A 24,296-nucleotide genomic window follows, 5' to 3' on the forward strand; every position below is an offset into this window, starting at 1 on the left:
CAAAAAAAAATTGCCCGCAGCTTCCCTCGGGGGAACACTGAGGAGGATGCCGAGCATATAATTGGTTAACGGGGTGTTAAAGTGCGACTTACTTGGGTCGATGGCTAAATTGGTTAACGTGGTTGTGAAATGGGGTGTTAAATTGCGACTTACTTGGGTCGATGGCTAAATTGGTTAACGTGGTTGTAGGAGGGGGTGTTAAATGAGTGAACACGTACACACGTATGCGAAAGGGCGGCGCTGGTCGAAGGGACGTCGATCATTGTGTTTGTGGATTCATTGGAATTCATTTCACCGCGACCTTGGACGTCGACGCGCCGCACAAACCAACCGACGAGCGGCAACTGAGCGAGCGAGCGCCGACCTTGAGTATATATACAGCGCGACGGCGCATGCACTGTCAGCTGTTCAATGTTCTCGAAGCGCGACGCCACATGCGCGTCCACTGGAGAATCAGGAGAATTGTAGATGTCGAACGCGGTGTGTAGAGGAGGAAGGGTGCACAGATGGTGGAGGAGTGAAGCGCGCGCGGTGTGTAGAGGAGGAAGGGATGCACAGATGGTGGAAGAGTGGGCGACGGCGCGACAGCTGTCGAATGTTCGAGAAGCGGTGCGGACGGCGCGGACGGCGCACTACAAGGCGCGAGTATAAGATGCTTCCGCATCTAAAAATTAAAAAAAATTCTTGCAACGTGCCACTGTTGAAAGGCCTGTGGTTTAAAACTATTCTTCAGTTTGTGCCATCAGTTTCTCACATCGATATAGTCAAGGGAACCCCGAATCAACGTGCTTTCTCTCATCAAGTTGATCACTGTGTCAACTTTCGAAGGCAGCAGGCTCTGCATTTCAACATAATAAGCGCAATGGGTCGATGAGTAGTAGAGATAATAAGAAACTACTGGTGGTGCTGCCAACGGCATTTGCTTGACAAAGTGGCATGTTTGTTGCAGGAACTATAGAAAAGAGGAAGGGATGCTGGAACGTTCCACAAGAAAAAAAAAAAATAAAGGGTGGGAGGGCTGGGAGGAGCGTGACAGCGGTTGCAGCGAGGAGAGAAGTGGGGCTGAAGTGGTCCAAAAGAGCCATTGTTTATTCCTTCCCCTTAATAGCTTGTCAAGTAAGTGGCGCCAGAAATACGACGCTATACAACAACCACGATTCGATGCCGCACGCTAATGCCGCCTCCTGTGAGCAAGAGCGCAGTGTGCGTCATCAGAATGAAGGTGTGCACTCCGCGCGTCGATGCAGCGCTGGCATTTCCCATGACGCCGTTGTTTCGCTTTATACTGCTTGGCCTGCCTTCGCCATTCCCATTCCTCGGCATCGCCGACAGGCAAAGCGTCGGGCGGAGGCCTGTGCTACGACACGTACAGGCGTTGGTGTGGTCTCCATCGGTAGAGCGAGCACTACTCCCTGCATTCACAAGTTCTTCAGACACTATCAACAGTAACGTGTGTGCACTTGGGAAGGCCTAAAAATTGCCGTTTGCGGAGGGACCACCTTCGGGATTCGGCGACTATTTATAGAGCGTCGACACGTCGCCTTTGTCGAGAACAAGAAAAACAACGTCTATTGTTCGAAACAGGCCACATATGAGCATGCGCAGTTACAATTATGTTCGTTCCTTGCATTTTCTGCCTTTGTTTATCGCCGCGACTATGATAACTGTTTTGGCCGTCAACGCTGTAAGCTGGGGAGCTATTCTCACGGTGTCCGATTCATCGACATGTCCGATTCGCCAGAGCGCGTTCAGTTGCGTAAAAAAGGGACGAGTCATGACGTCATGGCTAGCTTAACCGCATCGGCGCAGAGACGTGGTGCCTGGCTTAGCGCAATTAGAGCTGCTGTACGTGTAAATAAAGAAATGGATAAATAAGGCCACCAACACATTTCCTACATGAAACAAAACTAAGTGGGCCGAAATGCAGAGTACAAGACAAATAAACAAACTTGACAAGTCTGCTCGGCATATCAATGCGTTGAGATGCTTGAAGAGCGATGCTTTCAATGCATACAGACATTTCAGGGTTGTCAAGTGGTTGGCCGTGTTAACCTAATTCAAGAGCTAACGTGATTAGAGTTCATGCACGGTCTCAGAGATGTGCGTTTAAAAGCGGATCTCTAATGGCAGCATTTTTTTTTTGTTTCAAATCACATTCCGTCTTTCTAGTTTGAGTGGAGATTCGTGAAAGCTGTGAGGCGTCAAAATAACGTTGCGAAGGAAAGACAAGAAACCGGCGGCGTGTTTTAGCCAATCAGAGGAGTCCGAATAGGACATGTCCATGAATTTTACACTGCGAGAATAGCTTCCCTGTATACATCACACGAAAAGTGCAGCCTTCGAGATCGACGTCTTCTACACAGTAACCTCATTCTTGCTTTGTCGTATCATACGAAGTTTGTATGGTTCGCTTCGTGTTTTTGCATTTTTATCTGTTTTTATGTTAAACTGTTCAGAGCACTTTTCATGGCCAAAGTGAGTGTTGGATCCACGATGATACACAGGAAAAAAAAAACTAAGGAAGGTGCGTCAGTGTTGCCGCGCATGCTCCGATGTGACATGTAAACGCCTGCAGAAAATCTTAACGCGATGCTCCGTCATTTTAGACACGAGAATTGCGCATTTCGAACCTTTTTTTTTTTCAATGCTGTCAATCAGTTTTCATTACTGTTGTTCGTGACAGAAAGGTATGTGTCTGGGGCTCGCATTAAGACAAAGTTACTGGTGCTAATAACAAAGACAGTCAGCTCCCTCGTTACCTTTCAGGCAGTGTAACGGGTACTTAGTTGCTCCATTTTTTATATAGAATTTGAAAGACGCGCACCAATATAAACACAACTGCCCGCCAGCGTGAGTCAAAATGTTACGGCTCAGCGAACCGTCAACTGCGTAAATATCATAGGCATGATGTGTAATGGCACTCACTCAAGAATGCGTTGAAAATAGCAGCCAGGCGCAGAATTCCGAGAGACCCAGTTGTGCCCCGAGTCGATCCAGCTCCGTTGGGACCATGCTTGAAGTCGACGTGCACTGTCGTCGGCGTTAGTTCTCACACACTAAAAGGGGCAGATTTCACACCGGGATTATTGTGGTTATGTTACACGTCCAGTGATTTCCACGGAGTTGGTGTGTAAGAGGACCGTAAAGCGACAAACGCTCCGCATCCCGTAATAAAGCCTGTGGATGTCCAGACCACAGATCAAGAAGCCCACACGAAGCTTTAGGTGCACTTTGGATAGGTTGTCATTTAGGCGCAGTGAAAAGGATGGCACTTCAGGTGTTCAACATATACAGTTGGCCGATATCGATACTGTGCAGTACGTACACCCGTCTAGAAAATAAGTCAGGGCGCGCAAGCGATGACCGCAATCTCTTAAACTGAATAGCCGCGCCGTCTGACGTGATGAGTGCGCATGCGCGTACTTTCATTTTCACACCTATATCTTTTTATTCTCTTGCAGCGAACCAAATGATTACACGTAGCATTGTGGGCCATGCGTTTGGTGAAAGTAGCAGGCCACACAAACCACGGCTGTTGTGAGTAATGTTAGTGTGGCAAAATAACTTAAGATATCCTCATCTAGAGTTATCTAGAGTATCAAGTGGCCGAAGAAGAACGATGCTAAAGCATCGTTCCCTTTCGGTCACTTGATGCCGCTTCGAAAACTAGAGCGAGGTCTTGCTGCAAATCCTGCGCGGCACTCCACACCGATCAAAACGTTATCTCTCGGCTGCGCACTTTTTGCGCAAAAGAAAGAGACAGGTGCGTGCTATCGTGCTTGCCCCAGTAAACAAAGATGGTCGCACAATGTGAAAATTTACAGATTAGCAGATGATTTTCATAACAAAAACTGAGCACCTCTTCGCGTTGTGCGTGCGTGGCTTTATGCGCACGCACTCCTTCGAAAGTGCACGAAGCGGCGATGACCACACGTTGGCTCGATAAAAGTTTTGTTGGCAAACACTCTAGATTGTTTATCAGCCACTAGAAGCACAGCGACGCTTTCAAAGCAAGAAGAACCATGGCGAAACAGCCTGAATCACAGGAGCTGTCGAACACTTCGCACACTCGGTAGCACGTGATGTCGTTTCATACGTCACAGATGGATTCCGGCAGATGACGTCACGGTATGTCCTCGCCCGCAATACTCTCTACGTTACCTTAACTGGAAAACAGCCGACAACTATGAAGGGAACGTGCAGAGATCTTGTCTTCGCCAACTTCATGCTAGATCTGCTTGAGGAACGATTGGCTCGCCATTTCATGGACCATGAAATAGCAAAATTTATGAAGAACAGAATGTAGAACGTGAACAATTAGGCATTGTATATAATGTGATGTCCATTGTAAATAATGTGATTGTACATAATGTGTGTCGCATAAGTTCGGTGTGTGCATGAGCCATGTCCGATGGTGACGTCATGGCATGAATTCACTGTACTGACCGTCGCTTGCGCTGATATTCGGCAGTCCGAGCATGCGTCCAGACTGTCCTGCTTTCGTGTATCGTCATCGCGATTCGCGACAGCGAGATCGCCGTTACCACCGAGATCGACAACTCAGCGCGAATGCGTTCGCTAGCGGGGAAATGGAGATCAAAGCAGAACGAAAGCAATCGTTGCACGATCGTTGCAAATTTTTTGCTAAGGGTCCAGGGATGAGAAAATGAAAGACGCCCATTGAGAGAAGCGGATAAATTGGCGGCAACGTAGCAAAGCGGCGCTCTCACGTACTCGCGCGCCTTAAGTGATCCAATTAAAAGAAAAGAAAGAGAGAGACGAATGCAACTTAGCTCCGAAACGGTCACGCATTTTCTATAAATTTCTCTGAGCTATGACAGGATACTTTTGCGTGTAACAGAAGTTAAATATTTGTCAATTAACTCTCTGAGACTTCGTTTGCCTGCGGCGCCACTATGAGACAGGCAGACGAGTCGGTGAGTGTCAGCGTTGACTACATAAGTTTTTTTTCAAGTACTCGTTCACCCGAACAAGGTGTGATTTTAGGCGTGTGTCAGTGGTGGTCTTGAATATGAAAGGTATACTGTGGTGCCACTTGGTGAGGTAGGTATGGTATACTGTGGTGCCACTTGGTGAGTTCAACGAGGATAACGTAGGGATCCTCACTTTCGTTTGTATGTGTGTTACGTATAAGCTGTATGTTACCTAGTGCACATATGCCGTTTTGGCATGCGCTATAGCCGCCTGCTTTTGTTCGATCGTATTTACGAACACTTACGAGTAATGGTCGGCACTGCGTTTCGTGACCCGCTATTTTTTTCCCCAATACTAGCGTTGTCAGTAGAGGCTGCAGTATAAATTACAATCACTGTTGCGACAGACGAACAAGCGTGTTGAAGACACCACGAGTAGTGAGGCGCGCTGGTTAAGGTGCCCGGCTTCTGACCCGATCGTCGTGTGTTCAGTCTCGGCCGGAGTAGCCTCATTTGGATGAAGGCCAAGTGGTAGAGGTTCGTGTACTGTGTGAAGTTAGTTCACGTTAAAAGAACACTAGATGTTCGAAATTTCCGGAGTTCTCCACTACGGCGTCCCTCACAACCATGGCGTATTTTTGTGACGTTCAACTCTAAATACTAATAACACGAGGAGTATTCGATACGATCGAGAAGTAACCTGGTTCACAACGCTTCGTTCACGCTCTGAACACTCCTGTGGTTAAACGGACTCTAAACTAATTCTTGTACACCTGTTTTCTTTAGTGCAACGAAAAGCTTATTTGTCAGAATGTCTCATCACGAAATGGTACCGGGGAAAACGCACGGAATAATTGAAAATAAAACTTATTTTTATCATGCGGCGTCTGAAGGGTCGTACACACAAGCTACGCTGTGAACAGTGGGAAGAGAGCTTGATGGCGGTACGGGATGATGCACCAATATTTGCGGCTGTGATGTGCTCACGCGTGCACACAGTAAACTGTTCTAGTAGTTGCCGCGAAGGTGATCCGCTCTACAGTGTCTACTTATTTAACCTCGTCAGCAGCACGAAATAGAGTGGAGATGGATAATAACACTGATACCCAAACATCTAGAACAAATTATGACGCGCATCGAAGAATCAGACTGCGTACAGCGAATGGAACGACTCCATTTTGCAGCAAAGAAGCTGTACGGCCAGGCTAAGCAAAATACGACTTTTTCTTATATTAAAATGCAATTTAAGAATAGGATACTCAAACTGAGAAAGAATTTTTGAACTGGTCAATATAACTCATACTTTTTTTCAGAAGGTTTAAGCACACGTTTGTTGGAAACAAGTACCTTGTGCCTCAGAAAAGCCTACAGGCTCTAGATAGCGGGAAGATTATCTTTTCACCTACGCATTTATTCATCGCACGTGGGGAAAGATTCTTTGCGTCTTTATAAACAAATAAAACAGGGAGATCAATGGGTGAAGATATTGTGACAAGAGCACCAAAAGCACAAAGCGAAACGAAATGTTGCGTAAGGGACCAAGTAGACAAACATAAGCAACAAGCCGGTTATATGTACTTAGTTTACTCAAATTTATTACGATGTGTAGAACATTAAAGAAATTGAACCTGCACCACTATGCGGACGCTGATAAAGGAGCGAAGGTGGCAACCATCCCTACATCAGGCTATTGAATTAATATGTTTTGCAAGTATTTGAGATACCTTGTATGAATGTTCTTAATTAACCAGTGTTCTATAAGCTTTTGGGTTGCAGTATAGTCACCACCTTTTATAAACACGAAGTGGCAGTGGTGTGACTGTGGTAACGGTCTCAACATTTGTTGGAAGGCGAACTCTTGCCGCCTTCCTTTTTAGTCAACGTTGAGTGTAGTTGAATCTACGCAATTTCTGTGGCACATACGTGTTTGTGATTATAGTTTTAATATGCCGCAAAGATTTATGTGACCCATGCTCGTTTATCGACCTATTTAGCTGTTGCCTTCATATTCAGTGAGGCAGTGGTAAACAGTGTGGTTGACCCAATGTCTGTGGCGCATATCCCGTTTACGATGCCCACATGCATTATCGTAAATTTTGAACATAGAAGCTTGGACTAAAAGCATATTCATCGTTAGCAGTGAAATTCGTGGACCTAGGAGATGTTATATAGATGTACGCATTGCGTTTCTTTTGTTCGTTTTACATTGAAGGCACCGTCTGAGCTACTATCGTGCTTCGTTGGTCAACTACGTAGTTGTCGGGTGGATCCATGAATAGTAAAAGGTCGTTTTCAAGAAACATGCTGGAAAGTTTACAATAATGCACAGTGTGGGTCCAAAGTTAAGACCATGCTGTCATGGGAACACGTGGGATAGTGATCAGCAAACGTCTTGCTCGTTTCTGTATCTCGTACTTGAATTAAATTATGTTCAGTGGAATCCGAGACAAATAGTTCCTCGTACGTATATAATGGTGCTCCAAGCGCAGACTTTGTGTTCATTCATTTATTCTGAAGCTGTTCACAACATCGATATTTTATTGTTCGTTTATCACGATTTGTTTTATTCATTGGCTACAGCTGAATCAAAGTTGAGCTGTGAATGTGTATACTAACTACAGACTGCACGTAGTGAAGTTGTCCAGCATTCCACGCACGTCAGCGTCACATTTGGACTCTGTCTTGAAGGCAGCGCTGCGTGAAAAAAAAAAATAAAAGTTATGGGTGACATTATGCTTCCGTTAGTACTGAATTTGGTCGTCCTTCCAACTACACAGGAATTTCGCATCAAAGCCTGGTGTGTCGTTACCTGGTTAGGCAAAATGTAACATGTCTGCATATGCGTTCTGCAAAGGTCTGGCCGAACGAAAACATTCGGTGGGTTCTGCCAAATTATTCATGCAATATATGCCACTTCTGTAGTGCATTGTTTGTCGATGCTCTCGATGGACACGTTGCTGGAAATGCTAGAAAAAAAATTTACAAAATATTTTGGTAGCCAATAAGATGCAACCTGGTTACCCTCCATGCACTGCCTTTGCCCTTGTCTTCCTCTATTTCTCTATCTTTAAGCAAAACATGCTCATTAGCGGCTACACCACGATGAAGCTCATACTCAATCTCTCCTATAGATTGTACAGCAGCTTCCAGTATGAAAAGGGAATTGAAGGGAAAATACAACTGAGCGTGGACTTTTAATACCACTCCATAAACGTCACGGTTCTTGTTCCGTGCCAAGCAAGTGTTTAGTTTGAGAGAAAAATGTCGTTTTAGTGGTTCGCATAGTGCTTCCAGAATCTTCCATCGGCTGGCAACATTGCCCCTCCACTGAAAACGCACGCGATGATACTTCTTGTTATGCTTGTTTGTTTCACTGGCTACCACTGTTTGCATTATAACGCGATAATTTTCGTCGTAGCGCGTGATACATGGACACTGCTGTATATAGTCTAGAAGCTGCATGCAATCCGGCCGTTAGTGCTGTGATGCGGCCGTCTCAGTATAAACGGAAAAAAGACTGGCGCAAGTGACTGGTAGCCGGATCGGCGAGATAGCGACATGCGACACTGCGTTTTTTTTTTTCCGTGAGGGCGCCGATATCGAGATTGCCTAGCACATTTCATTTTCCGAAGCAGGGGTGGCCGAGGAAATTACTCCAACAAGCAGCATTTTCTTCATTGATTGAATAATTGATTGATTGTTATGTGGGGTTTAACGTCTAGAAACCACCATATGATTATGAAAGACGCCTTAGTGGAGGGCTCCAAAAATTTCGACCAGACGGGGTTCTTTAACGTCACCCAAATATGAGCGCATGGGCCTACAGCATTTTCGTCTCCATCGAAAATGCAGCTGCCACTGCCGGGATCCCGCGATCTGCGGGTCAGCTGCCGAGTACCTCAGCCACTAGACCACCGCGGCGGGGCAAGCAGCTTTTTTTTTCCGGGCCAGCGCAATAATCATACGGCTGCTCGCAAGCTCAGCGAAAAAAATCACCGCCCAAGCACTCCGTACAAATGGTTGACAAGCCCAAGCTAAAACGTTTTAGTTCGGGCCCCAATGTTGAGCACTTGGTTCAAGCCGACGTGGCACTGAAGCGTTTCACAATTACTGGTTACATGTTCCTGCTTCTTAATGAGATGAGACACACCTTTCACTCGGGTTTACCACAATGTTTACTTCACATGCCGGATATTGTGTCTCGCATAGGTAACAGCTACGGAGAAAGGTTGTGAGCGATTAAATGCGTTTCGCATTGCGTTAATCAAGGTGGTTGTTCTCGAACCACTGGTGGTCACAGACGTCGCAGCTGAAGCCAGTGGGCCGCTAGAGAAACTCCTGCCGAAAGTGGCGTTCGCCCCGCCGCGGTGGTCTAGTGGCTAAGGTACTCGGCTGCTGACCCGCAGGGTGCGGGTTCGAATCCCGGCTGCGGCGGCTGCATTTCCGATGGAGGCGGAAATGTTGTAGGCCCGTGTGCTCAGATTTGGGTGCACGTTAAAGAACCCCAGGTGGTCTAAATTTCCGGAGCCCTCCACTACGGCGTCTCTCATAATCATATAGTGGTTTTGGGACGTTAAACCCCACATATCAATCAATCAATCGAAAGTGGCGTTCACCCCCGCGAACACACTCCGACGCCGCCACACCGCGTTGTTGCAAGCGTCTAACCCGGCGCCACGGCTGCGATGACGTCACTCAACGTGGCGCGCGCGCTTGGGAACGACGTAGCTGATAACACAGCCAATAGAGAGCGCACATGACACCGCTGCCGAACGGATTTCCGTTCCTTCTAGCCATATACAGATATCGCCGATAAAAACAAAACCAGGATATCGTGTTCGTACCGGTAAGAAATGAACAAGCGTTTTCTTAAGTTATGGGCTTCCGCATGGGCAATCCGCCAGCTAGCCCTGTTTGGGAAATGGAATCTGCCTGGCGATCCAAGGCAATTTCGCTATCGCTGTGCCCGTTAACAGCGCCGCGTGTCGCAATTTTACGGCTCCGGCCACCACTCACTTGTGCTAATTATTTTATTTTTATTTTTTTTATTTACATAATACTGCAGGCCCAGTGAAGGGCCCAAGCAGGAGGGACGTATTTACAAAGCTCGTAATAAGGACAACAGAAGATCAAGAACATAAAAAGCGCGAAGAATAAGGACATAACTCAAACAATGAATAAGAAAGACATTTTAACACTTTAACAATACAGGTCAAGATACAATATGTTCAATTGAGTCAATGCTATTTATGAATAATGCTGGTAATTGATTCCATTCGGTTACAGTGCGCGGGAAAAAGGAGAATTTGAAAATGTTAGTTCTAGCATTGAAGGGCGTTAGAGAGTCGGCATGCCGGTGTCTTGTTCTGCGAGCGGAGAGTGGTTGGATGTATTGTTCTGGTCTCATTGACAATTTGTTATTCTTGAGAAGATAAAGAAATTTTAGTCTTGTTTTTCGATTTGATTGATATGTAGGGTTTCAACGTCCCAAAACCACCGTATGATTATGAGAGGTGCCGTAGTGGAGGGCTCCGGAAATTTCGCCCACCTGGGGTTCTTTAGCGTGCACCCAAATCTGAGCACACGAGCCTACATCATTTCCGGCTCCATCGGAAATGCAACCGCCGCAGTCGGGATTCGATCCCGCGACCCGCGGGTCAGCAGCCGAGTACGTGCTAATGTTTTTCGTTAAAACTGCGTGTACGTGTGCGAATTTGGGCTGGTGCCGTTCGGTGTGCGTCTTTCTACGCCACCGGAGCACCGTGCCACCGAAATGCGGCACGATAAAATCTGTGCACGCTGCGTTCACCCGTGCGATCCGCGTCGGACCAACGTTCATACCGTGCTAGGAGTCGTGTGGAAGGCGCCTGTTCACTCATTGGGCTCTGAGGCGCGGCGATTGACACTTCATGGAAAGATCCACGAAAATGGTATGTAGTCTTTGCTCTCGAAAGAGCTTTCCTTTTTAAAACAGTGACATAATCCTTTATTTTATTATGCGGCTCCCCAAAAAAGATCGAGTAAACAGTGCTAGAGAAATGAATATCTTGAAGGATGCGTTGCACAACTTCCTCACGCAACAGTTGATTTCTCAATCGACCATTCGTATATGAAGTGAGCACTCGAGTAAAGTTTCTTGTTATTCATCTTACCTTCGCCGAAGAGCAGCACTTAAACGTTTTGACACTTCGAGTGTAGGATTTCCCTTCATAACACCCATAGGAATGTTTTTAATTTCGTTGATGCAGCGAATATCACAAGGACATCACTTTTTTTCTAAATATGCAGTTAGAGCGAGTTTCGTGAGCCAGCAAAGCCCGCGCCGCAGTATGCGATAATCAAACTAGCCTTGAGGTGCGACTAAACAAGCTATAACTGGCACTGTAACGCGACCACCTGAGCGAAGCGCAGCCCAGGTAAAACGGGACTTTGGAACCACCCGCGTCGTTCGCCGTGTGAACGCCAGTTCTTTTTTTTTTTTCATGAAGCAAAGGGAAACGAACAAGCAGTATTTTACTGCGTCTTGTAATGCACTAAATGTTATTTCTTATTTTAAATTGTACGAGTACTAGTTAATAATTGTTATCGAGACTCTTTACGTCACCGGGATCATTCTAAAATGTTGCACTCAAGGCGCATATATGATGTCGTACATTCACCTTAATTTTTTGATTGTGCAGCACCGCTGTCGATAATATTCAAGTTTTAGACGTTCATAAGGGACATTTAATGCAACTAAATTGTTATTTGCTTTTCGTGTTCCTCAAATACTTTTAAAATGGACACTTGAATGAACACCTTTGATATGGTTTTCCCGTAAACTGCAAATGATTGTGGAAGCTTCGGACGTGCACGACACTAGCTTGTCAAAAGGAGTGAGCACTGTCAACCACCAGCACTCTTACGGATTTCTAAGTCACAATACTTCTGCAAGAAAGTGAAATCGGGACATGCCCACATCGATGGCCTTCCCTTTAGTGACAGACTTCTGCATATTTCGGACAAGCAGGAGTAGTGGCGTTTACCTGAGAAACTATGTGCATATTTGTCTGACATATGTATTATAGGTTCCTATATGTTCGCGCGTGCAGTTCTTTATACAATTTTCTGCATTGAAGTAAAATACGCATTTGCTCACCAGCGCTGTTTTTCAGATACTCACCCCTGCGTTGTCAAACATAGTAATCTCATCGGGTGTCATACCGCTGGATGCCTGTAGAAGAACGACAAAGTTTCGTTTTAATAAAGTGGAGGAGGTGTAGTCGTTGAAACATGCTATTTATGAAACGTTCTTCGTGAGTATAGAATCACTCCGTTCGGGGCCTATCGCGATGTTTGAGCTATATGTTGTTATGAAGCAATCTCTTAAATGGCGTTTAGTCCGGCAGGTGAAGATGGGATACTATAAGAACTTTGTGTTGGGCTTATTATTACCTGGTAAAACACCATAATGGTTCTCGAAAAAGTAGCACCCATGGTGCTGTCCACTTCAGGAAGAATGTTCCAAAGCACTTGCGCTACTGCTGTGCGGAAAGTCGCGGGTGTGCTCCCGAATGTGGGGACCACTTTCAGGTGGTAGTTAAATGCGTAAACGTTTATCGATTACTGGATGTTTCAAGTATTTTCTTCTAGAAAGGCTAGAAGAAACATTGTATTAGTGGACACTTGATGGTAGAAAATAAATCCACAGTGTCATTCCCCCCCCCCCCCCCCCCCTCTTCCCAGGACCCATAATGTAGAACATTTTTTGAGCGCGTGTAACCTCTCTGTACTTCCTCCCTCCTTCTAGAGCATGAAATTTCATAATTTTATTTCGTAAAATAGTATGTTGATTTTCTTCTCGACAGAGTATTGGTGTGTGCAACTGCCTGACTTTAATAGGTTACAGAAATTAATGTACCTCACTATAGTAGCTTTCTTCTCAAATGTAATGAATCGCTGGCGACTGATTACTGGTCAAGCAAAGTGAATGAGCGATCGCTTAATACAGCTCAGTTATTCTTGGATCGATTTTCTCGCATGTTTATTAAAATTGGACAAGTAAAGATTCGAAGTTCCAGGTACTTACCCTAATGTGAGTAAGGGTGCAGGGACTACTTCATTTTCTCACCATGAAACTCTAATTTGTGAATTGGATACGGACATGTTCTGTTGTGTTACTAGTAGTAGCGTATGTATTCGATAGGTGTTGTCATAAAATTGTCTCAGATCACCAAGGAACCAACTGACTAAAGTAGAACGTTACAAAATACTACTGTAGAAATGTTATTCCACAATCACTTATAACAATCTAAACGTAAGGAAAGGAGAACAGCGTACTTACCTTGAATCTGTCGGCTCTCTCTTGAAAGCAAGTTCTCAACTGCAAAAGTTCAAGGCGTAAACTCACAAAGTGCAAATAAATACTAAGTGGAAACCTACAAAGTGTTGCAGCACTACGTTATTGCTCGCTGTGGGTGCATCTAAGACAACGTCTTTGTCTATAATACTTGCTCAGTGCAGGCGCTTAAGCTCGTTCTGAACACAGAAAATAGCGTGTACTGAGTTCCTACACTAAGTACCTTCGTACAGGGTGAAGCGGTGTTAATTTATTCAGGAAGTACATGCTTTCAAATTATGGTGACACATTAACATATGTTAGTGTGTACACAACGTGGATTTTAGCTATAAAGCTGCTTTCTTGATGCTGTAGATACCTATTGATCAATTAATCAATCAGTCAATCAATCAGTCACTACAATGCACATTTTATTGATAATCGCTTTCCTCTCATTTGTTTTGTTTTCGCCTCTGACCAGTGTCATATTGGATTCAAGGTTAAGGTTAAGGATGTTGTAGGTAGCTGGCGGATTTAGCCTTGCATAATTTGCAGGTGATTGTCCCGCCCAGTTTTCTCTTTGTTATTTGCGGCTAATTTTCTTTGTTTTTTTAACTAAGCAAGAGTAGGCTTTTAAAATAAAAAATGTGCATTGCGCGACATAAGCCTGCATACGACGGCGGCCTTTGTGCTATTCCACGTATAGTATTGTGCTGGTACTCAACTCGCTGCACTATACGCCAAACATAATTGTCACTTATCACCAGTCACATGCGAGATCTGTAGCATCCAAAAATTTCAAGAGAAGTCGCCACACCTGTTTCCTGAAGATTGTGGGACCACGCGGAAACACAATATTAGTCACGCTGCCACATAGCGAGCCTAACCATTGCAGTTCCTCAAATATACCTTGTCGTTCCTTCTTAAGCTCACGACACTTGAGCAAATAGTGTTCCATATCACCGTTTTTCTTGCACTTCGGGCCCAAGGGCGTTGCGCAGAGTCTGATCTTGTGGAGCCATGCTGGTGTACGGGCTGATCCCGTTCGGATGCGATGAAGCAAGCAGGCCTCTTCCCTTGATAGCCCTTTTGTCACACATTGCTGGAGAGGCGTCAGCCATAACGAGTGAAAATGCTCATTGACAGCTTCTCGTAAGATACGCTGATTGTCATTGGGAGCCTTCGTCGTTGATGTAAGCTCGAAAGCACTGCGGGCTATAGTCTGTCAGCCGCCTCATTTCCCGCTATACCCACATGTGATGGAATACATTGAAACGTAATGTTTATACCAATGCCATGCAGGTAATTAAGGATTCGAAGTGATCTTTGAGTGCATCAATCCAAAGCCAGTCTATGTTTTAGCCGCTGCAAAGCGGCCTTACTGTCCGAAAACGGCACGACTTGTTGCTGCCTAGAAAACTTCAGTTTCTTCAGGGTTGCCTGAATTGACAAGTTTTCACATGCTGTCGATGAAACCACGCACTCGAGTCACGCTGCCCAGGACGCCTTCAGAGACGGGATCACAAACGCTGCAGCGCTTGCTCCGCGCACTGTCTCGACTGATGCATCGGTGAAAATTTTCACATAATCAGCTTACTTTTCTTCAATATATTCAAGTACAAAAGAACGCACTTATGCTGTGGGTGTGGAACACTTGCTGTGCATACGTGGGATCGTCACTTGACAGTTGACATCCTCATGTGACCAAGGTAGGTCGTGTCGAAATTGTCTTTGTTTGGGGAAATAGATGCCAAGAGGGCGAAGGGTGTTGAGGGCCACGAAAGCTCACGATTCCGTGCATCACCGAAGGCGTCTGAGTAGTGCTCGTCCTGGGCTTGATCCGCCAAGTTGGCAAAGCTGTGTCAGCAGTTGTTGAGAGGCGAAAAGACGTAATGGCGGAAGACGAGCTCCATGAATCAACTTTATGCTCGCTGCAAACTTGGCACTCCCAAAGCGACTCCGAGGCCTTTACGATGAAGTTTTTCCAGCCGTTCGTACCGTGATTCACTCGGAGAGGTCAGAAGCAATTGGAACAGCACACGATTGACAATTACTGCCGCGTGTAACTTTATCATTGATGTTGGGTGGCTCCCCCAGCTTATTCCTGCTATCCTTCGAAGAATGTTTACACTGGGTGACAGTGATGACACTGTCTTATCTACTGCCCGCCACCAATTCATACTTGTGTCTAGTGTGACTCCAAGGAATCTCATGTATTTACCTTGTTTAATTGATGCATCAGAAAGTAATATTTTCATCCTTGTTTCTCGTCTTCGCATACCTGGGAATAGCATGAATTGAGCCTTTTCAGGTGAGAATGTTACTCCAATAGATTCAAGATAGGTTTGTGCGGAGAATATAACTCTTTGGCCAATCATTTCCAATCGCATATGCTGATATCCAGACAGCCAGATGTATATGTCGTCGGCATAAATTGATATTTGTACTGCCTTGCTCGCAGTCTTGAGAGCATTAGGTAAACCAGCCATGGCCATATTGAACAACATTGGAGACAGGAAACTGCTTTGTGGCGTTCCTCTGGTGATTTTCCTTGAGCCACTGAGTACTGTCCCTAACTTCACCTGCATCGAGCGATCACTAAAAAACGCCTGAACAAAGCGTAAAAGGTGTCCCGTTATTCCCATAGACGCAAGACCACAAATTATCGCACCTTGGACCACGTAGGCGTACGCTTTTGAAACGTCCAGAAATATTGCCAGAGTTGAAAAGCGGTATGCTCGTTGGTGTTCTATTTGACTCACCAAGTACAAGATGTTGTCCTGTGCACTCAACCGTTGCCGAAACCCAGTCATACATTCTGGAAGGGCCTTGTGATTCTCATCCAACATGTCAGCCGAACACAGACCAGCTTCTCCATCAGCTTCACTACGCACGAAGCTAGTGATACTGGTCTGTATGATGCCAATTCTGTTCTGTCTTTACCTGGCTTCAGCACTGGCACGACCCAGGCCGTTTTCCAGGTTTGAGGAATTTTCCTCGACTGCCGAACATAAGTTGAAATGCATCAGAAGCCTGCTCTTGACTTCCGCAGGCGCATTTGAGATCAATTATTTTGTAATTCCGTCAAGTCCAGGAGCACAGCGTCGACGGAGACAACTTATGGCCGACGCAAGTTCCCGCAGCGTTAATTGGATTCTAACAGATGAATTCTACTATCGGTTGCTCCCAACAAAGTAACATGGCTAAAGCTGGGCTTTCATCTCCTTAACGTACCTTATGGCGCGAAAAAAAAACATGAAAGGACTTGCGCTTGTCTTTCTCTCGTTTTTTTTTTCGCGCCATAAGCTACGGTAAGAATGAACCAGCTCGCCCATCAAGTCAACCTGCTTTCAACTCCAACGTATGATCCACGCGAAAAGTCATTCATATTCAAATGGGTACTTTTTTGGCAAAAAAATTGAATACTGAGGACAGTGCTTTCCATTCTGAACTCACCACGTTGGTTCTGTTGGTGCGATCGGGAACGCCTATGGCCCTGGCGGCGCATTCCGTTGCCGTTGGAATGATTCCATCCGTGAACTGGAAGAAATAAAATTGAATCAGACTGCAATAAAGGCGCATTTTTAAACACCCACAGTGGGGTTTCCCCACAGGAAAGTAGTGCTTTCTGTGTCAACAATCACTCTTATTTGAATGGTTAAGCTATCTGGGAGCTTAAATGTACCCAGAAACTGCGTGAGTAATAATCGGCATCAGAGCACACTGATGGCTTGCGAGCTATTTTTCAGTGCGGGTCAATTTGATAGATTGCAACTGCTTCTTGACAGGGGCATACAGGCGTCCACTGTCACCGCTGACTGTAGAGCCCTGCCCCCAGTTAGCAGCCACTGAAACGTACCGATGACATATTGAACTCCAACACTATTCTACCCCGGGACCGATGTCCGTCGTACCATCCGGCCTTTGCTCCTGCCCTCTAAAAACACTCGTGCACGCCTAGTAGCCACTTACCGCACGTTGCTTCGGTTTATGCTCTCCTTTTTGGCGCCTCCCATGGCGAAAAAAGGTAAAAAGAAATGTGTTTGTTTACCTACAACGGCCGCCAGGGCCGAGCCACAAGTGCACTAAAATTACCATTTTCATGTTCCTCAACTATATCCACCAGTATCATGGGGTTTGTTTTTAAACTTGCCTGCATGAAAATAAATTTATGAGAAGCTAAGCCTGTTAGGTGTTTTTTCGTTACGCAAACAAGCACCTACATTTTTCTCTTACTTGTACTAACATTAAAGCTTTCACCGAAAAGGCTCTATGGCAAGACTATTCCACGGCATACTTTGCGTGTGAAGTTGTAACATGAACGTTATCTGAACTGCACGATGTCAGTAGCTGATAATAATTGTGCGGTTAATTGCATGCTTTATATGTGCGAAAGAATTATTGCACTTTAACACGTTGCTGTTCATTGGTCACGAATGCCTTTTAAAATGGCACCATGGTAGCAAGAACAAGCTGTTTGTATTTAAGCAGTGACTGCGTCTACGCGCAACAGTGCCTCCCATTAAGTTTCATTCACGACTAATGATCGGCTAAGCCGTGATGAAAACAAACGGCAGATATTATCCGGGCACTACGGAACAGGTAAAGGTTACCCGCTGTATAATGGCTGGGTTAATGTCTCTGGCCATGAGCAGACATTCCCTCGTGCTGTCGATGCGGTCCATGAGCTGCTGTGCCATGGCGTCGTTGGGCACCAGCTGTCTCACCAGAGACTTCAGTCGGTCGATGATTAGATCAACTGCGAGCCGAGATAGTTATCGTTTGAGAAAAAAAACTAGTCTGAATAACATGAACAACAGTCATGATAAGTGATCTGCTTCAGCTATAGACCGCCCCAAAAGAAGCTACTTTAGAATGATCAAGCTCTACTCCCGAGGGGAGCTGTTATAGGAGACGGTCAAATGACGTAGTTTGTGACGATTCCTTCGGCGCATGTGATGACCTCTCTCGAAGACAACGCTTCGGGGTAATGAAAGGTCCGAAAATGATCACAGTAGACGACGTCGTGAGCTTCACTTACTATGGAAGCTTAATTAAGGATGGTCATGTGTCGGAAAAAGATGTGTCACCTTCCTTTGCCTAGAAACGCTAGAATCATTTTAAAAGTTGTGCAGTTACAGTAGAATAGGAAACCTTACAAGATTACCTGAATCTGTGAGTACTAAAATTAAATCTATGCGCTCCCCATCATTCCTATGGTTAATGCGATCTGGTTCGGACAAACGCCCCTCCCACTAGACTGGAAAACGTCTCTAGTAACCTTTATTCCAAAGCCAGAAAAACCGATTAACACTGAGAATCTCACACTCATTTCTCTTACTTCTTGTGCGGGGAGGCTAATGGAAACTATGGTCAGGGATCGTGTCTCTCGCTCCTTGGAAAAACGCCCCATTTTCGCAGATTCTATGTATGGCTTCAGGCCCAAGAAATCTTCGCAGGACGTAATCCTACAACTACACCACGAAGTACTTAATCCCGTAGAACATCCCCACAATGACAAGATCATTCTAGCGCTTGACCTTAAAGGAGCCTTTGATAACGTCAAGCACGAGGTCGTCATAGTTTAAGTACCACCAGCTGCGGCGAGCGCACCTTAAACTACATCCGGAACTTTCTAACTGACAGAGCTACGTACATTCGCATCCAAGGTCAGGAATACGGCCCCTATCCCCTGGGCACGCGAGGCACACCACAGGGCGCTGTGTTGTCGCCTCTGCTGTTCAACTTAGCTATGCGCTTTATGCCGACGACATCATTCTGAGTCACAGAGGGATGCCTGGGAAGCATGGAGGACAGCCTTCAAACCGCAGCCCATATAGTGGACGAATATGCGGCGTACTGCGGCCTCCAGTGTTCCCCACAGATGTCTGAATTCGTGCACCTTCGGCCGTTGGTGAAGTGCACCTCGTCCATTAACCTTTCCTTGCATAGTGGACCTATTAATGGGGCACAGGAGATCCGTGTCCTTGGACTCCACATTCACAAACACCGCAGGGTCGAGACAACACTTCACAAGCTGCGCAAGTTTGGAGAACAGGTGGGCCGCATGGTCCGCCGAGTCTCCAACAAGCGGGGAGGTCTCAAAAGCAAAGATGAGCTTCGTCTCGCACATGCTTTTGTCACTAGTCGCATCTTGTATGCGACTCGATACATGCACTTACGGAAGCACTATGAAGATTCCTTGGAGGTCACAAGGTCCTTCGCAAAATTGTCACGAGAGCCCTAGATCTCCCGATCACTACTTCTAATGCAAAACTTCTTGCGTTGGGAGTGGTAAACACCTATCGGTAGATCCGGGAGGCTCACCTAACAAATCAATACACACGTCTGGCGCAGACCCCGTCAGGCAGACGACTTCTAGATCGCCTACACATTCAGCATGAATTCCACACAGAGGAGCGGGTACGAGTGCCCGAACATTGGAAATACGTGATTCATGTTCGACCTCTCCCCCCAATTAGTTCCGTGAGTCGCATGCTGGCTGTCGAGAGGCGCACACTCTTGCTCTCCGGCGCCGATTCGGCTCTAAACAAAACGTATTTTACACGGACATCGCCGGCCCTTACTGCGGGGGTTGGTATACGGCCGCCGTGGTCCACCAAGACAGGCAGGTAAATGGTCTGTCTTTCCGCGCAACCAATGCTACCCATGCTGAAGAGGTGGCCATAGCTGTGGCTACATCACACGACAGTTCTCAAGTTATATTATCAGATTCCAAAAGAGCTTGCCGAAATTTTCAACTGGGATAGATCACACCCCTAGCTGCCAAAATTCTTAAATCTTGTCCGCGAGTATACCCCTCTCCGCGTTCAATGATTTGAGCTATGATATCCTTAACCCCCGTTTGTTCCCTAATCCACTCTGCTCTCTTCTTGTCTCTTACACCTACAATTTTTCTTTCCATTGCTCGCTGCGTCATCCTCAATTTAAGCTGAACCCTCTTTGTAAGTATCCAGGTTTCTGCTCCGTAGCTAAGTACCGGCAAGATACAGTTGTTATATACCTTTCTCCTGAGGAATAGTGGCAATCTACCTGTCATAATTTGAGAGTGCTTGCCAAATGTGCTCCACCCCATTCTTATTCTTCTAGTTACTTCAATCTCGTGCTTCGGCTCCGCGGTTATTACCTGCCCTAAGTAGACATAGTCTTCTACAACTTGAAGTGCACTATTACCTATCTCGAGGCGCTGCTCTTTTCCGAGGCGAGGTTGTTGTACATTACTTTCGTTTTCTGCAGATTAATTTTAAGACCCACCTTTCTGCTCTCCTTGTCTAGCTCCGTAATCATGAGTTGCAATTCGTCCCCTGAGTTACTCAGCAATGCAATGTCATCGGCAAAGCGCAGGTTACTAAGGTACTCTCCATTAACTTTTATCCCTAACTGTTCCCATTCTAGGCTTCTGAAAACCTCCTGTAAGCACGCGGTAAATAGCATTGGGGAGATTCTGTCCCCTTGCCTTACACCCTTCTTCATTGGCATTCTGTTGCTTTCTTTATGATGCACTATGGTAGCAGCTGATGCCCTGTAGATTTCTTCCAGGATGTTTATATATGCTTCATCGACGCCCTGATTCCGCAGTGTCTGCATGACGGCTGACATTTCTACTGAATCAAACGCTTTCTCGCAATCTATGAAGGCTATGTATAGTGATTGGTTATATTCTGAGCATTTCTCTATTACCTGATTGATAGTATGAATGTGGTCGATTGTTGAGTAGCCTGTTCGAAATGACCCATTATCCAGCCTCAATGTGCCATGCGCACTTGCACAGGGACAGATTTGTTACGGGTGAGCCACTTTAAACCAAACCTACTCGTCGCGTAATTCACTTGCTTTGACGTATGGCGCAACTCTAGGATTTTGCTACGTTATATTGCATGAGCTGAAGAGACCCCAACCACTACACGAGGTTGTTACAGTTTTCTTTTATGACGAAGTAGTTTCAGGTACTGGCTTCGCTCTGTGGTAAACCACCCAGAAAGGCATGGATGTATTTTCCCTCAGACCGAAGGTGCTCTATTATTTCGCTCACGGACAACGCCGATTTTCGCTCATAACCAAGAACGATGCCACTGCCAAAAGCTCTTCATTGTCATCGCGTTAAAAAGATGCCTCTGAATAATCGATGAACGGACTTTAGACAAGGGGGAACATTCTCTGCATCAGTGATATGATATAGCTTCCTTGGGGTTGTCAGCCTTGAGAACAAAAATTCATATTTTTATGGAGGCAGCCTCAGCGTAGGTAGCAACTGCGTCTTACATTTGCACTCTTACCTGAGCCCATTACTCTGACACAATCTCTACTCTGACAAGGCCCGCCGCACAGGCACATTGACATACCGCTCGTATACAGACAGCAACTCAGACAGTCAGACAGGCCAATTGTACGATTTTGGTCAGTTGGTCAATTGTAGGATTGGACTGTACGATGCGGCATTACCCTCTCTTCCCGACTACCCTGACACTAGGGGTGTTCTTATCATGTTTCATTGCTGAGTTCCATAGTCTTGCATAGCGTCAGTAACATTGAAAGATTTATAGTAAAGAGTAAAACTAGGCGCTATAGGAACTAGCGATTCAGGAGACTTACCGTTGGCATCAACCCCGATGGACGTCAAGCCCAAAACAAGGGTAACTGCAAGGAATCGGTGCATCGTGTTCTTCCAAGAAAAGGCCGGATGCAACAGGCCGTTTATCTAATGTACAGTCAATAGATAAATTGACTGCCAACTTAAATTTAAGCCGGAAAGAGCACACCGCTTACGAAAGGCACCCGTTGCAGCACTTGTCTCAGCGGCAGCTTCTACAGTGATAGGGACTGGGAGTTCGTCGCTTTTATACTGCCTGTTCTCAAAGGCGTCGAAACATCCGGAGAGTTCCACAAAATGTGCTTCCGCGATGTCGCTTCCCTTGCGCTGCATCAGAGGGTGTACGAAGCGTAGACAATAAACAAGAGCCGAGTTGATTTTCTGTTCCATGCCGGCCATGTTTTGTTTGTTCCGCTTTGAACGAGCAGCTTCCAATCGAATTGGGTGCTCGTGATGGGTTCTCTAAGTACGGCACGAGGCCGCCCTGAACGGTGGGAGTGGCTGGAGCACATTTGCTTCGGCTGTGTGCACCTGAATGTCTGCAAGCCTCTTCGCGAACGTGAACTACAGGAAGCAATGAAACGAAAAGCAGCAGCTCGCAGTGAAGAGAGTGAGCACCAAGGCGAGAATTTGAATAATGATGTTCTGATGACAGTAATGATTGTCCCAGCTGTTTTCACCTATATCTACCGACTGGGTTTTCCACACCAGACAATCGGTTGGTTCTCGCTTCAGTTGTTGGGCGCTCTTTCAACTCAAAAGGTGGCCTTTGCTTTATGAGGTTGCTCGCCTTTACACCGGCCTTGAGCGACAACCCTGAATCTAACAGTGCTAAGGCAGCGTTGAGCAAGCTTCATACACCTCACTTAACTAAAATGACGTTTCATTCAAGGGAGCGTTGTACTTTTGAGTTTGCCCCATGTGTAAATGAATCCGTAACTGCCACCGATAATAAGATTTCTTCGCCGAACGCTTCATTGTATCACTTGCACGTGATGGAAGAATTCTAGACTATAACACTACGTACAAAAAACATGGCAGAGTTTAAGCATAGGGCCCCTGCTTGTCAGCGTGTCATGTCATCGTCATGGTTCATCATAAACGGTGAGCGTCTCAAAAGTTAGATAAACCCTAGTACTCACCACTGGTTCATCATATGCATATTATGAGTTATGTCGTCGCTACTGTAAAAAGCCTATCGTTTGGCGTAGCATCAGAGTCAGAATCCACGACGTAGATTCGAATTCCCTAGGGGCCGCAATTTCTTATTTAGAACCAGAAACAAACTTGCATGTATACACCAAAGTCATCTACCACTTTTGAACCATATGTGGAACGTGATAGTGCGTTGGTGAACAAATAGCGTGTTTCCACAAAATTTTATTACCAGTGTCGTTGAAAGCGGGACGGCTCGGTGCTCTCCCATAGTTGAGTACTAAGTACTCAAAATTATTAAACACTCTTTCTAAACGCAAAGCATTTAAGTGCAAAGATTTCACTGGAGGAAACGCTGGCATTCTTTTAATGCCTCGCCACTTCCAGTTTCACTTTAGTACCCTTTCATACATAATACCCTTTCATACATTTTCTATCGCCACACATTTATGTCGTAGGTCGAAGCTATCACGCTTTCATATCTAAAAGCACATTTCTAAAATCACAAATATGAAATCGGTCGTTCATGCAGTGTTTGCTTTCTTGTTTTCTTTTGCGTTTCGCTGTATCTTTATTTTCTACAATTGCTATACATGTTGCGTTCTTTGCCGATTATACAAAAACATAAACTATGTTTTCTTGTGCTTATGTTCGTGTGTACAGATCATGTAAGTCATCACTGCATGATACCGAACTGCCCCGACGCGGTGGTTTAGTGGCTAAGGTACTCGGCTGCTGAACCGCAGGCCACGGGATCAAATCCCGGCTTCGGCGGCTGCATTTTCGATGGAGGCGAAAGTGCTGCACGCCCGTTTGCTCCAATCTGCGTGCACATTAAAAAACCCCAGGTGGTGGAAATTTCCGGAGCCCTCCACCTCGGTGTCTCTCATAATCATATGGTGATTTTGGGAAGTTAAACCTCACATATTAATCAAAATCAATCACTCATGATCCTAATCTGTAAGAGGCTGGAAAACTTGTCGAAATCACAAATGATTTCGGTTCCCATACCACTCGTTTAGGTGGTAAATAAAAACTGACTGATTGATGCATTATTTGAATGATTGATTGATCAATCTACTGATTTTAATGAACATACGTTGTTTCAAAGTGTCGCTTAGCTCGGCGACGCGAACCACAGAAACTCATTCTCGGCTGGCTCATTTCGTTAAGCCTTTGGGACAGGTATTTGTTTTTCCTGTAACCAAAAAATTTCTGCCTGCGGGACGTTTGAATGCATGTCCTTCGTTGGCAAATCCTTGTGCGGAGAAAAAAGCAC

General features: G+C 45.6%; 1 protein-coding gene across 1 annotated transcript; it reads right to left on the reverse strand.

Annotated features, from left to right (window-relative positions):
- Positions 1 to 7,425: 7,425 nt before the first annotated feature.
- Positions 7,426 to 22,066, reverse strand: LOC119164987 (uncharacterized). Its single transcript, XM_037417185.2, has 6 exons — positions 21,865 to 22,066; positions 17,865 to 18,010; positions 16,708 to 16,791; positions 13,258 to 13,296; positions 12,097 to 12,147; positions 7,426 to 7,628 (listed from the first exon to the last, which is right to left on the reverse strand). Exons 1-6 carry the CDS (start codon positions 21,926 to 21,928, stop codon positions 7,599 to 7,601), a joined length of 414 nt encoding a protein of 137 aa, XP_037273082.2. The 5' UTR covers positions 21,929 to 22,066; the 3' UTR covers positions 7,426 to 7,598.
- Between the last annotated feature and the right edge of the window lie 2,230 nt (positions 22,067 to 24,296).

This window comes from Rhipicephalus microplus, chromosome 9 (genome assembly GCF_043290135.1).
Source record: "Rhipicephalus microplus isolate Deutch F79 chromosome 9, USDA_Rmic, whole genome shotgun sequence".
NCBI classification, from domain to species: domain Eukaryota; kingdom Metazoa; phylum Arthropoda; class Arachnida; order Ixodida; family Ixodidae; genus Rhipicephalus; species Rhipicephalus microplus.

Bases quoted from the DNA above. Each gene is read 5' to 3' on its own strand.
- LOC119164987 (XM_037417185.2), bottom strand. From the start codon at position 21,928: ATGCACCGATTCCTTGCAGTTACCCTTGTTTTGGGCTTGACGTCCATC. The intron at 16,792-17,864 runs GTAACCTTTACC...TATTTCTTCCAG, and splicing joins ACCCAGCCATTATACAGCGG to TTCACGGATGGAATCATTCC. The intron at 7,629-12,096 runs GTGAGTATCTGA...TTTTTCACGCAG, and splicing joins CTATGTTTGACAACGCAGGG to CGCTGCCTTCAAGACAGAGT.